The 13,669-nt window shown below is 35.9% G+C and overlaps 1 protein-coding gene across 1 annotated transcript in view; it reads right to left on the bottom strand.

Annotated features, from left to right (window-relative positions):
- The window catches only part of Chd2 (chromodomain helicase DNA binding protein 2), a 121,839-nt gene that overhangs the window by 32,199 nt on the left and 75,971 nt on the right, over positions 1 to 13,669 (bottom strand). Inside the window, exons 25-28 of the mRNA XM_077800220.1 lie at positions 10,520 to 10,690; positions 8,946 to 9,121; positions 3,908 to 3,949; positions 2,513 to 2,652 (exon numbers count right to left, since the gene is read on the bottom strand). Coding sequence (XP_077656346.1) covers positions 2,513 to 2,652; positions 3,908 to 3,949; positions 8,946 to 9,121; positions 10,520 to 10,690 — 529 coding nt within the window. The remainder of the gene's footprint in view (positions 1 to 2,512; positions 2,653 to 3,907; positions 3,950 to 8,945; positions 9,122 to 10,519; positions 10,691 to 13,669) is intronic.

Below are 13,669 nucleotides of genomic sequence, written 5' to 3'. Positions count from 1 at the left end.
AATGTCAACCTGGACTAAAAATATGTTAAATACAAGTGTATAAGAAATACAGGTTTAGGGGAATCAAATTATACAATGCCAAGAAGAAGCAATTAATCAGATCCAGAATGTAAACATGCAGAAAAAGAGAGATGTGCAAGAATAAAATTACAGCATTTGCCAATAAATATACTGAATGCAGATAATCAGGCTAAGTGAAAAAAGCTAGATTCAGAAAATCAAGGATCTATTTTCTCTCATGTGCAGAAGCTAGAGCAAACTGAAGGAAAAAGCGGGGCTGTGGATAGGACACCATAAGGATAGAGGAAAGATCAGTGGAATATAAGAAGAAAACTGAGGGAGAGGCAGGAGAAAAGGAAAGGAAACAGGCACTGGATTTAATAAAATTATACTATGTGCATATATAAATACACCACAGTATATTTTCTATAAAGCACCAACTAAAAACAAATATATAAATAAATAGAAAGAACAACAGTATAGTACAGGTAGGGAAATGGAGGGAGGAGGGGAAGAAAAGAAGAGACTCTGGGGACAAAAGTGGAGTAAATTCCATACATGCATGATTTATGTCAAAATAAGCCCAACTTGCTGAGCATGGAGGCGCATGCCTGTCAGCCTAGTAACTCAGGAGACTGAGGCAGAAGGATCACAAGTTCGAAGCCAGCCTCAGCCACTTAGTAAGACCCTGTTTCAAAATAAAAAATAAAAATCTGGAAATGTGGCTCAGAGGTTAAACGCTCCTGGGTTCATTACCTCCCCTCCCCCGCAAAAAAAAAACACTATTATTTATAACTATAATGTACTGATGAAAGAAAAAATTTAAAAAAGGGATGTGGAGAGGAAGGAACTATTAGACGGAAAAATCTCCAAAATATACTGAGATGAGCTGAGCACAATGATGCACGCCTATAGTTCCAGTGGCTCAGAAGGCTAGGATTTGCAATATCAAAGCAAAGCATGTATATATCCCCCTCAGCAACTTTAGCAAGGTCCTGAGCAACTTGACAAGACGCCATCTCAAAATATGTGCCCCAGTGGTTAAGTGCCCTTGGGTTCAATCCTTGGTATCAAAAAAAAAAAAAAAACACTGAGATGGAAAAATTAATGAATAGAGCAGTATGCATACCACACTACCTTTAATTTGTGTTTAAGAGGGAAAACACACAATCTATATAAAACACACTCACACACATTTTTTTCTAAATTTCTTAAAAAGAGACAAACACTGGGGGCTATGTGATTTTCATTTTTGAGCCATGTTTATTAATTTGAAATAATTACAAAGAAAAAACATGATAAACCTAAAGTTACTTTTGGATGTATTTTAGATGCTGTAAAAACACATATTCAAAATCTCAGGCTTTTATTTGTTTTTTTGAAAACAAATTTATTTGAAACAATGGCCCCAGGAATGTTAAGCAAAAGCTATCCCTCTAAGCTACACCCCCATCTCTAAAAGTACATATTCAGATTATTATCCAAATCACTCAAGCTATTTTCTTTTACCAAAAAATATTTTTAATATATATCTAAATTATTTTTAATTTCTTTTCATTAAAGTACAGCAAAGTTTATTAAAAGGGAAAGGAGGAGGAAAGCACCCTCAAGGAAGACAGTGGATCCTTCTCAGAGAGGAGAGCAATCAAATTCTACTAATTTCAAAAAGAAGCCCTAAAAAAAGACAATTCCAAAATATAAATAATTAATAGACAACACTGAAAGCCAGACACTACATTAACAAGCAGTTAATAGTTCAGTAAGAACTATTCAATTAATTACCCAAACCTTCTGATTACTATTATTCCATTTTGCAAATGAAAGAGTTGAGGTAATTTAACTCAGAGAAGTCTTAACCAAACTTTTAGGCAACTGATTGCCTCTGGCATCTGAACCACAGCTCAACAAAACCTCCAAAGAGTAGGTAGCTTAACAATACTTTCATTTCTATGAGGTGTCCTTAAACAATGACTACTTTAGAACTCTCGTAAACATGCCTGTACCTCTAAAAAATAAAAAATAAAAAAAATTCTGATATCTAAGAGAAAATGTACTTCCTAGATGTTCGATCCAATTTTTAAAAATTCTACTTGTATGAACATTTCAATGTAACAAATGTTTACAACTGTCATTCAATATTTTATCTATTCCAATTAATTTTCTAATAAGTTCTTTACATTTGCAGCAACCTAAGAATACATATATGTATATCCAAATAATTATGCAACCAAAATACAGAAGCATCCACTCAGCTTTGTCCCTTAGGTCTTTGTATCATTCAAACCAATTTAAACTTTCTATAGCAACATAACAGAAATCATTTCATCTTGTTAATTATTCTACACCTTTACAAACCAACTTCATTTGTGTGTAGATCTATAGGATCTTAGAACACTGAGCTCAGGAAAAGGCAGTTCAGAATGCACACCATAAAGCAGGAGGCAAGCCCTTCAGCAACAGAAATAGACCAGACCTTTAGCACCAGAGTGCTACAGATGATCTGTTAACTTACCCTCACTGGCATTTTCTTTCAGCTGTTCTTCATATTCCTGCATAGCTGACACACAGCTATTGTGAATCAGTTCACCCAGGCGTTTCAAGTCTGCCACAGACTTATCCACAAGCTCAGCATCTCGTGCTATGCACTCCAATCTAAGGAAGGACAAACATGGACACTTTTCTCAACATCACAAGATAATACTACGTCTCATATAAGTTTGCTCCTACAAAGACACTTTTCTCTGCCTTCATTCATGGGTCATTAATAGTAACAACTGCTTCACATTAACTAAGAGCTAACTCACTCATTTTCCATCTTAAAGAATTGTACTTTGGGATATGTCACAAAACCAAAGTAATCTCAAAAATTTAAAATGAGCTGTTTCAAAACTTAGTTTATTAAACAAATGGGCTATCTGCTACTGTCAGTATGTGACATGCTTAAAGACTATTGCATCTTTCTATTCACTTTCCTTTCTCTACTCTACCTTCACTCATTGCAATGTTTGTAGAAGTTCGTATTCAGATCATCTCTAAGTTGTAGGGAGCACATAAACACAATGGCTAAAAATCATGATGTCAAAAGGAACCAAACCAACTTCATCCACATGTTGGTAGTTGTTAAGGTAACTGGTTCAAAGATAAATATGGAGGTCAGCCAAGTCCAGGAAAGATGTGCCTGACTTTTGCAATTTTGCTGTGACTCACTGCTATACATCACTGCTTCCTCTCCAAATGGAAAGTATAAAACCAAAAATACAAGCTTGGAATTTTCACCAGAACAGTATCAGAAATAAGAGAGGGGAAACTGGCATATGCTTTAAACTGGTGCTATTATTTACTGGATATATTGTTGATTTTTAGAAAACAAAATACTTAACTACTTGAAATAAGTCTTATGTTAAAATCCAACTTCTGAAATCATATTTTGAATGCTTGTAGAGTAGTACCAATAGCTAACCATTTTGTAAGTCACTACAGGCAAGGTGATATAAGTTGTATTTTTAATCTTCACAATACCTTGTAAAAATGTACAACATTACTAAGTCAAAAAGACATTACTAAATCTAAGAATTAGAACATAAATAACCCAGTCTCTTCAGCTGTAGTTACCTAAACATCTCTTTGGGAAACGCATTGTTTTGAATTTACTTGATTTACCTCCCCCTAAGGTATAAATCTCTGACTGGTCTGTCTGTATCATCTTCATACCCTTCCAGAAAGGGACATGCACCTGATACATTGATATTGTTTCCAGGGGGAAAAAAAAAAGTTCCCAGAATTAATATTAAAAGAAAAATATTACCAGAGAGAGAGAGAGAGAGAGAGAGAGAGAGAGAGAGAGAGAGAGAGAACCTGCTATACAATAAAGCTGAAAAAGAGGATAAAGAATTATCACTGAGCTTACCGTTCAAGAGGGAGACCAAACTTCTTATAAGCCTTGATGAATCTAAGAATATGATCAATAAAACAAATTAAAACCCAGAAACCAGTTATAACACATCCTGTAATGAAATATGAGCCATTCAAATTGTCAAAAATAGACTGGCAACACCCAATCTTTGCAACAATCACTAAATAAATAAACATTGAGCATCTCTGAAAAGAACTTAAAATAATAAACATTAAAGATTTAACTTTATTTTCAGTGACTGATCAAGAAATTTCTTGGAGCTGTAACAGAGAATTGTGAGTTTAGAAGATGCGAGTTTATGAAGTTCACTATGTAATAAATGATTCAATCACCACAAGTCTATTGTGATAAAAACCCAGTATCATTCATTGGCCTACTTAAGTCTACATAATATAATATTTTTAATTATTTTCTGTTCAATGATACAGCCATAAGATTTATAAGACTTTCTCCAATATTTTTTAAAATTAGGCAGAATAAAATAATTGACTTGAAACTTCTTAGGCCAAACTATTTTGAAATTCTAGTCACTCCTGCCCAACCTTGTCTCCAACTGTAAATCCAATCTCCTTCCATAGTCAGTACCTTAAACTATGCTATATACAGCCTGTGCTAACACCTTCTCCCCATCTGCAATGCTTACCACATAGCACTTTCACTAAAAAGCAAGATGTCACAATAATGTCAAGGACATCATTGTAATATGCCAAATTACTATGACAATATGGTATGTAATAGTGTAAGGAGAGTGCTAAAAAAAATGGAAACAGAGGATATGGCAACTGAAGAAAACAGGAGGGAATATAACAGCTATGAAATACTAAAGGAAGAACAAGGACTAGGAAAGTGTTAAATATGAAAGCAAACCTGAAGATTATTCCTCAACTCTACACTTTTCCTTCCGGAAATATATTGAAATGTTTCATTTCTAAAATAATGGTTTGAGATTTACCGGAAAATTATATAGGAGCTAGGTATGCATTAGCTCAGTGATAATGTCCTTACCTAGGATGCTCAAGGCCCCGAGTTTAACCCCTGGCAACAACAACAACAACAAAAAAAAAAGATGATGATGAAAAAGATGATGATGTTGTTGATAAATAATAATATCAGGGGAAAAAAGGTTCCCAGTATTAGTATTAAAAAGAAAATATTACCAAAGAAAAGAACCAATACCAAGGGGGAGAAGCACTTCCAACATAATAGAGTAAGGAACTCAAAAAATCTGCTCCTCCATAAAAATAATAAGAACACCAGCAAAAACTAACAAAACTCAATTACCAGAACTCTGTCAATTAAGAAAATGTTCACTGTCAACTAACAGGCATCTGTTTAAGAAAATGGCTGCATCTGTTAAGAACATCAAGTTGCCAGGTGCAGTGGCACACACCTGTGATCCCAGTGCTTTGGGAGGCTGAGGCAGGAGAACTGTGATTTCAAAGCCAGCCTCAGCAACTTAGTGAGGCCCTAAGCAACTCAGCAAGACCCTATCTCTAAATAAACTATTAAAAAGGTCTGAGGGGGCTGGAGTTGTGGCTCAATGCTAGAGCATTGCCCTAGCATGTGTGAGGCACTGGATTAGATTCTCAGCATTGCATATAAATAAATGAATAAAATAAGGGTCCATCGACATCTAAAAAGATAGACTTAAAAAAAAAGGGGGTCTGGGGATGTGGGTCAGTGGTTAAGCACCCCTGGGTTCAATCCCAGATTCCAAAAGAAAGAACAGCAAGCTTTCTATCAACTTGCTTTATTCCCATCTCCTTCTACTTGTTCCAGCAGAGCCTTAAAAACCAACATTTTTGCAACTACAATGATTATGCTAACCTGTGACAGAGCAGCCACTGGAGGAGGAAGAACAGGTTTGGAATGTCATAAGAGCCCTATCCCTTGCAAACAGAGCTTCTTGACCTGACTCAGCACCTTGAAAAGCTTCATTCAAAGAAAGAAGTCAAAGATGACTTAGGACTCTTTCTGCACAGCCCTGTTCACAGTTCATTGGTCAAAAACAACTAGATGCAGATGTTCAACATCACACTGATCAGGGCAACATAATCAGTTGGAATAAAAAGAAATTGATAAAAAACTGGAAAACTGCCCATACAGCACCCTGAAAAGCTATGATATTCTCAAGAGTCAAGAAGACCACACATTTGTACATCTGTATGTATGTCAGGAAAGATCTTAGAAGGTCCTATCCTCTCAATTCTAGCTGACCTTGATGATCTGCACATGTAGGAATTGAAAATTAAGGCAGAGTTGTAAACTGCCTCCGATCGTACTGAAACGTGCCCTAAGATACACACTAAGTCCCTCAACAAAGGTAGGCAGATCTTAGAGAAAAGCTCTGCCCAACCATTAATTAACTTCTCAGCCAAAAGAACAGACTTCAAAAAACATGACCAAAGAATACAGACTTCACAGAACTAGCCTAGGAAAGTCAGTGAACAAGCAAACAATAGCAAACACAGTAAACTCTGGATAGTGAGGCAAATCTGATTCCGAATTTAATACATTACATTTAAAAATTACAGAACACACCAAAATGCGGGGAGCGGGGAGGGGTTAAAAGTACTATACCTGAAGAAGCCCAGAACTTACACTCATAAAACAAAGATGTTAATCTGCTATGACAAATATGTACTAGAACAAAAGCAATCCACACCTAAAGAATTAAAAAGAAAGCTAGGTGCAAGTGCACACCTATAATGTCAGAGACCCATGAAACCGAGTTAGGAGGATCACAAGTTTATAGTCAGCCTCAGCAACTCAGCAAGATCCTATCCCAAAATAAAAAAGACTGAGCATGTAGTTTAGTGGTAAAATGCCCTTGGGTTCAATCCCCATTCTCTCTCCCACACACCAAAAAAAAAAAAAAAAATTTAAAAGAAATGTATCAACAGAGAATGTCATAAGAAATAGACAACAGGGAAAAAAAAGTCAAATATAAATCTGGAGTTGAAAAGTATAGTAATTAAAATTTAAAAAACAAAAAAAAATCACTAGGGAGGCTCAAGAACAGAAAAAATACTAAGCAACAGTGCAAGTCCACATGAAGAAATGAGCACCTCTAATAACTTGAGTACATAAAAATAGTATAAATGTAGTTTTGTTTATAACATTTTTCTTGTCTGATCAGATGTATTCAGGAAATTGTGTTGAGCTGGATATGATGGTGCATACCTATAATTCCAGCTACTTGAAAGACTGAGGCAGAAGGATTGCAAATTGGAGACCAGCCTAGATCAACGTGTTTTATAAGCCACTGAGATTAATTTTTTTAAGTCAACATGTTATTTTTAATTTCCAGTGCAACCACAAAGAAAATAACTAAAAAAAAAAAGTTTAAGAAAAAAAGGGGTAATTAAAATGGTATACTAAAATATATCTATCACAGAACAAACTATTAATGGATAAATAAAGGGGAAAAAAATGTGACACAGAGAAAATGAAGAGCAAGATGCAGATGTAAGTCCTACCTTATCAGTAACTGTACTGAATGTAAATGAGTCAGACTCCAATCAAAAGAGATTGGCAGAAGTAGAATAAAAATTTAAAAAAAAGAGAGAGAGAGAGAGAGAGAGATTGGCAAAAAAAAAAAAAAAGACTTTTTAAAATAATACACCAATATGCAGCCTACAAGAAACAGAAAATTAGATTCAAAGACACAGGTTGGAAAAAAAAAAGAAATAGTACCATCTTTTTGTATTTCAAATACCCAAAAAGAGAGATTGAGTGGCTATACAATATCAGGCTAAAAAAACAGATGATGAAATTAAATTGGTATGTATAAATTGGTATATTCGATTGGTATATTAGCTATATCTATACATACCAATTTTAAAAGTGTATGCATCTAACCACAGGGTCCCAAAACACATGAAGCAAAAACTGATAGAACTGAAGGGTCAAACAGGCAATATAAGAATAATGGAAAACTCAACACTGTTTTCAATAACAGAAAAACTGGTCAAAAAAATCACTAAGGAATGGGAGCCTTAAACAGTAAACCAGATAAAGCTAACAAACAACTATGTAACATTCCACCCGAGAGCACAAAGCACATTTTTCTCAAAAATAATACTGAATGTAAGGAATAAAGAGGAGGTAGAATATACACACAAGATTTGCTTCAAAGTCAAAATTGTTAAAATGGTAACATATGTGTTGAGATGTTATGTTCTAATTTGCCTAAATTTACATATTTTTACAATTTTTCCTAATAAATTTAATAAAGAAAGAATAGGGGAATTTAGGTAGAAACAAAGACTGCACAGTTTCAAATATAATGACATTAAAAGACTATTTAATATGGTTAAAATGCAGATTGGGCCGTAATGCTAGCTATAACTATCATCATACTTTCTATTTCCTTTAGGCTTTAAAATTATAATGAAAACGGAGGGTGGGGGGTGGGGGGAAGGGTGGGATGATTTAGAAGCAGCAATTTTGATCAGTTTTTTGGAGGGCAGACAGGTATAAATGTGGATTAAGTATTGACATATAGAAAGATGTTTAAATTGATTTGAAGGTGGGTGAGGGAGAAGCTACAGAATAATGCTGTATATACCAATAAACCAAACAAACCAAATCACCACCAATCCTGATAATCATACTGATTAGATTGGTACTGGAGATGGGGGTAACAGAGGGGAGACTTAATAAAGGTAGCCTTAATTGTATCATTTTTATTTCTTACATTTATACTACTTCTGTTATATACAGATACATATATCTGTGACTGTGTGTGTGTGTATATACAAGCTCCTGGTTGAACCTTCTTCATAAAAATGCTCTAAATAACCAGAGAAAAGAAGGGAAACAGAAAGAGATGAGCAACAAACCTAAAAGATCTCAAGTGAGAAAAACGTTATAGCAGAAAGAATCATCGTGAAAATTTGGGGAAGCTTCTCTGCTATTTTTGTAGTTATTAGGCTCTGCCTATCTGTCACAAATTCAGGAATCCTATCAGCCCAAAGCTTATAGCATACTCTTCCAGACAAGCTCAAGTGAGAGCACAGGCTCTACCAACCTTCGGATCTCTGCATCAGTAAATCCCTCCACAAGGTCTTTCCTCACACTTCGGGGACGCCCTCTGCGCTTTGGCTTCTTGTCGTCATCAGAATCATCTGTCTCACTCTCTGAAGCAGAGGATCTCTGGGCCTGCCTCTTAGACTCTGTGTCAGAATCACTGTCATTTGTCTGAGCCTAAGAAACAATAAGATCACACTTTAACAAGTGTCAGAGCCAAGAGATGAAAGGACTAAGATCAGCCCATCTTAATTCTTTAATATTCAGAACTTCCCAACATATCAGACAAGTCAATTTTCCTTTAACAAATAACCCTATCTCTGAATAAAATACTAAATAGGACTGGGGATGTGGCTCAGTGGTCAAGTGCCCCTGAGTTCAATCCCTGGTACTGCACACCCACCGCCAAAAAAAAAGAAAAAAATATTGCTTGGGGTAGACAGGTCCAGAGACTCTGAAATATGAGATAAGTGAAATGGATTTAAAATATTTGGATATTGTTATAATATCTACTATATAAAATATCCAATATAATATGGGTTCATTTTTGTTACTTTGTGCTTTTGTCTTCTCCTTTGTAAAATGGAAATAAAATTATAAAATGGACCTGTGAGATAGGGTTTTCAGATGAATTAAATGAATCAATAAGTGAAAATACATTAAGAACTATGCCTGGCACATAGTAAATGTTCAATGTTTAAACTATAGTGATGGACAAATCTAAGTTTGCTATCTCCAACAAAATTAGTCTTCTCTACTTCCATGTTGCTACAAAAAAATCAAATTAGATTACTTGTAAGGATATTTTATAAGCTATACAACCTGGAAATGTTCCTTGGTTTTAGTTAGGTAATTTAAGTATTATATGATTTTTTTTTTTTTTAATGTGGTGCTGAGGATCAAACCCAATGCCTCATGTGTGCCAGGCAAGCACTCCACCACTGGGCCCCAGCCCTTAGTTATGTAATCTTTTTATTTATTTTTTTTGGGGGGGAGAGGTACTGTGGGTTGCACTCATGGGTACTCAACCACTAAGCCACATCCCCAGCCCTTTTTTGAATTTTATTAGACACAGGGTCTCACTGAGTTACTTAGCACCTCACCATTGCTGAGGGTGGCTTTGAACTTGCCATTCTCCTGTCTCAACCTCCCCAGCCACTGGGATATAGGCGTGCATCACTGTGCCCTGCAGTTATGTAATCTTTTACTAAGTATTTACACCACATGCTGTGAACAAAATATAAGATTTGGCTCTCCAAAAGTTGAAGGCAAAATTAGATCCAAACTGTTACGATTACTATTCTAATCTCTAAGGTAAAATACAAACTATTGTCAAATGCAGATCCTGTAAAGCCATTTCATACAAAGCTAAAATTGCAAAGACTTAACTCAAATGTTTCTGTGTGAGCTCTGTGAATTTTCCCATTTTCCTGTGCTAGTTTCCCACACTAGAACTGTGCTCTGCAGGTCTCTGTGTCAGGGCAACAGAGCAAGGCCTCCTCTTTGAATAACCTGCACTTACAGAGTCTAGATAGTACAAAAAGTACTTTCATATCTTTTATCTCACTTGATCACCTTTTTAGTGGAACTACGAATTCGGGGCAGCATATAAATTTCTTCTAGTTCCTTCTGCCTCTCCTCTTCCTCTACTTTTTTCCTTTGCTCCTCTGGAATGATCTCATCCCAGTCCTTGTGAGGACGTTCTTCCAGCTCTTCTTCATCTTCCATTGTTGCAAAATTGGCAACCTGAAAACAAATGGACAACCCATTGTCTGACATTTCTCCACTTCCAAACACCATCTGTCAAGATATCAACTTACTCAGTGCTTTTAAACTTAAGTAAAACACTGTGAGAACCAGGATTCCTATGAGATTCCATAATCAGATTAGTTATACTAATCTTATATTTCCCCCAAAATCAACTTGTCAAACCTAGGGTCATCATAAATGTTAATGAAAAATAGGGAAAAAGATAAAAGATATAAACTGTTTTAAAAATTTGATTGAAAGACTATTAAATTCCACACATTTTCTAATAAACGTGACACTAATCAGATAATTTGGGTTTATTTAAACTATAAATGCTGAATACCTAATACTAATCCATGATGAACTTACATTACTATAAATTGCCATTCAATGGAGTTCATCTGAAACAAAGCATTATAATCAAAGCACTGATTACCTAGTCAACTAGTTTTCTTACTGACTTTTATAAATAAAAATTTTATATTTTATGAAATATAAACTGTAAACGTAGATAATGATTATATATGCCCAAAAGTATACTATGGTCTAAGGAGTAAAGGTGAAAATGTAAAATGGAACAACCCCAAATAAACCTAGAAGAATATCTCATATCAAATATTATTTAATATCCAATACTATGTGTACTGAAACTATACGTACCCCAAGAAGAAAAACAACCTGAATGTATGCTTGAATTTCACAGAACCAGACTGGGACTACAGAGAAACATCAATCAACTCTGGGCAGTGGTGTGCAGGCCTTAGGCCTTGGGTCCACTTTTTCTTTTTTTTTTTTTAACGTGGTACTATGTGATCGAACCCAGTGCCTCCCGTGTGCTAGGCAAGCGCTATACTCAGCTACAACCTCAGCCCTCCACATTCTTTTAATAACTTTTTCCTAGCCCTTAGACTATCATGAAGTTACAAGAGCTTCTGGAAGTTCCACGGAATATTATGACTTTTTGCCAAAATTAATTCTTTATTTTTCAATAAGGACAATAAATTTATAATAAGATTTTCAAAACTTCAAGTCAAAACAAGGTATAATGTAAGATTATTCAAAACCAAATCTTCTGGGCTGAGGATGTGACTCAAGAGGTAGCGCACTTGCCTAGCATGCGTGAGGCACTGGGTTCGATTCTCAGCACCACATTAAAAAAATAAAATAAATGGGCTGGGGATGTGGCTCAAGCAGTAGCGCGCTCGCCTGGCATGCGTGCGGCCCGGGTTCGATCCTCAGCACCACATACCAACAAAGATGTTGTGTCCGCCGAGAACTAAAAAATAAATATTAAAAATTCTCTCTCTCTCTCTCCTCTCTCACTCTCTCTTTAAAAAAAAAAAAAAATGTTAAAAAAAATAAAATAAAATAAAGATGTTGTGTCCACCTAAGAAACTAAAAAATAAATATTAAAAAAAATCTTTGACCATTCTTTCAAATTAAGGATCCAGCTGAAAAACAAATGCAATGGACTAGAGAGCTTTCTAGGATACCTCTCTCTCTGCCAGGTAAGGACATGATATGAGCACTCTGCAACCCAAAAGACAGCTAGCTCTCTCCAGAAACCAATATGTTGACACCCTCATCTCAGAAGCCTTCAGAACTGTGAGACAAATTTCTGTTGTTTAACTGCTCAGTCTATGGGTATTTTGTTATAGTAATCAAGATGACTTAAGACAAATAACAATAACCCATCTCTGTCCTTTTCCATGACATCCTCTGCTTCCTCAGATGCGTGAATTCTAATCCTGAGCTTTTGCCCCCAAATTCTTCCCTTGTTACTCCACTGAGACAACTTCCGCTGCTGGCCAACCGTGGAGTCCATTACACTGTAGTGATTGTTTCCAAACACTCTTTATTCCTCCCATGAGCCTATGGGCCTGTTGCACTTAACCATCACTATAACCTCCAGGTCTCTCTTGCTACTCTATCCTGTGTTGAATCAACCCATGCCTAATCCTTCCAACCATGTTCTCATTTCCATCTAGGAAACCTTTACTATTTTTATTTTCTATGCTTCCCAAGCCAATCTCCAACTTAGGATAGCCAGCTGATCCAATTTCTCTGATCACAAGTACTAATGAAGAGAGTCATAAGAGGGGTTGGGATTGTGGCTCAGTGGTAGAGTGCTCACTCGCCTAGCACTGGGTTTGAACCTCAGCACCACATTAAAATGAAATAAAAATATTGTTTCCACCTCTTAAAAAAAAAAAAAGAAAGAAAGAAAGTCATATGATTCTGCTAACCAACTCCACAGAAAAGCCATCTCATTTAGATTCAGCTGATTCTCTATCAAGTTCCTCCCTAAAACTCACCCACAGCTGTCCCAAATCTTTTCTATCTCTCAGCAAATAACCCACTTACTTTATTGGTACTTAAGGTCACAAACTAAATTCCCACATCTCTTCTATTCCCAAAGATGAACTTTTTCTTTTATTTTCCAAGGCCAAATCCTCTACCTGGGCTTTTGATTGTATCCTTTTCTGTCTACTCTGGAATGTGTCAAAAGGTCATGTTTTCTTAGAACCTTCAATACACTTTCCTATTTTCAAGTTCTTTTGTCAATCTAGTAACATGGTAACATCTTTTTAAAATCTTAACTCCCTTAATCTTATTTTCTTTGGGGGGTGGGGGGGATATTGGGAATTGAATTTAGGGGCACCTGACCACTAAGCCACATCCCCAGCCCCTTTTTTTGTATTTTACTTAGAGACAGTCTCACTGAGTTGCTTAGAGCCTCCCAATTGTTGAGGCTGACTTTGAACTCGTGATCCTCCTGTCTCAACCTCTGGAGGTGCTGGGATTACAGGCATGGGCAACCATGTCCAGCCTCTTTCTACCTTCATAAATTACTGTCCCTAAGATTTTTGGTAAATACCAATGCTCAGTGGTGCCATCCTGTTCATCTGGTGCCCATCGTCCACATTTAGCCTTCATCTCATTTAATTTTGTTTCAACAAACATTACTAACCCCCT

The sequence above is a fragment of the Urocitellus parryii genome, chromosome 6 (genome assembly GCF_045843805.1).
Source record: "Urocitellus parryii isolate mUroPar1 chromosome 6, mUroPar1.hap1, whole genome shotgun sequence".
Lineage (NCBI taxonomy): Eukaryota > Metazoa > Chordata > Mammalia > Rodentia > Sciuridae > Urocitellus > Urocitellus parryii.
This window is presented reverse-complemented; position numbering and strand designations above follow the sequence as displayed.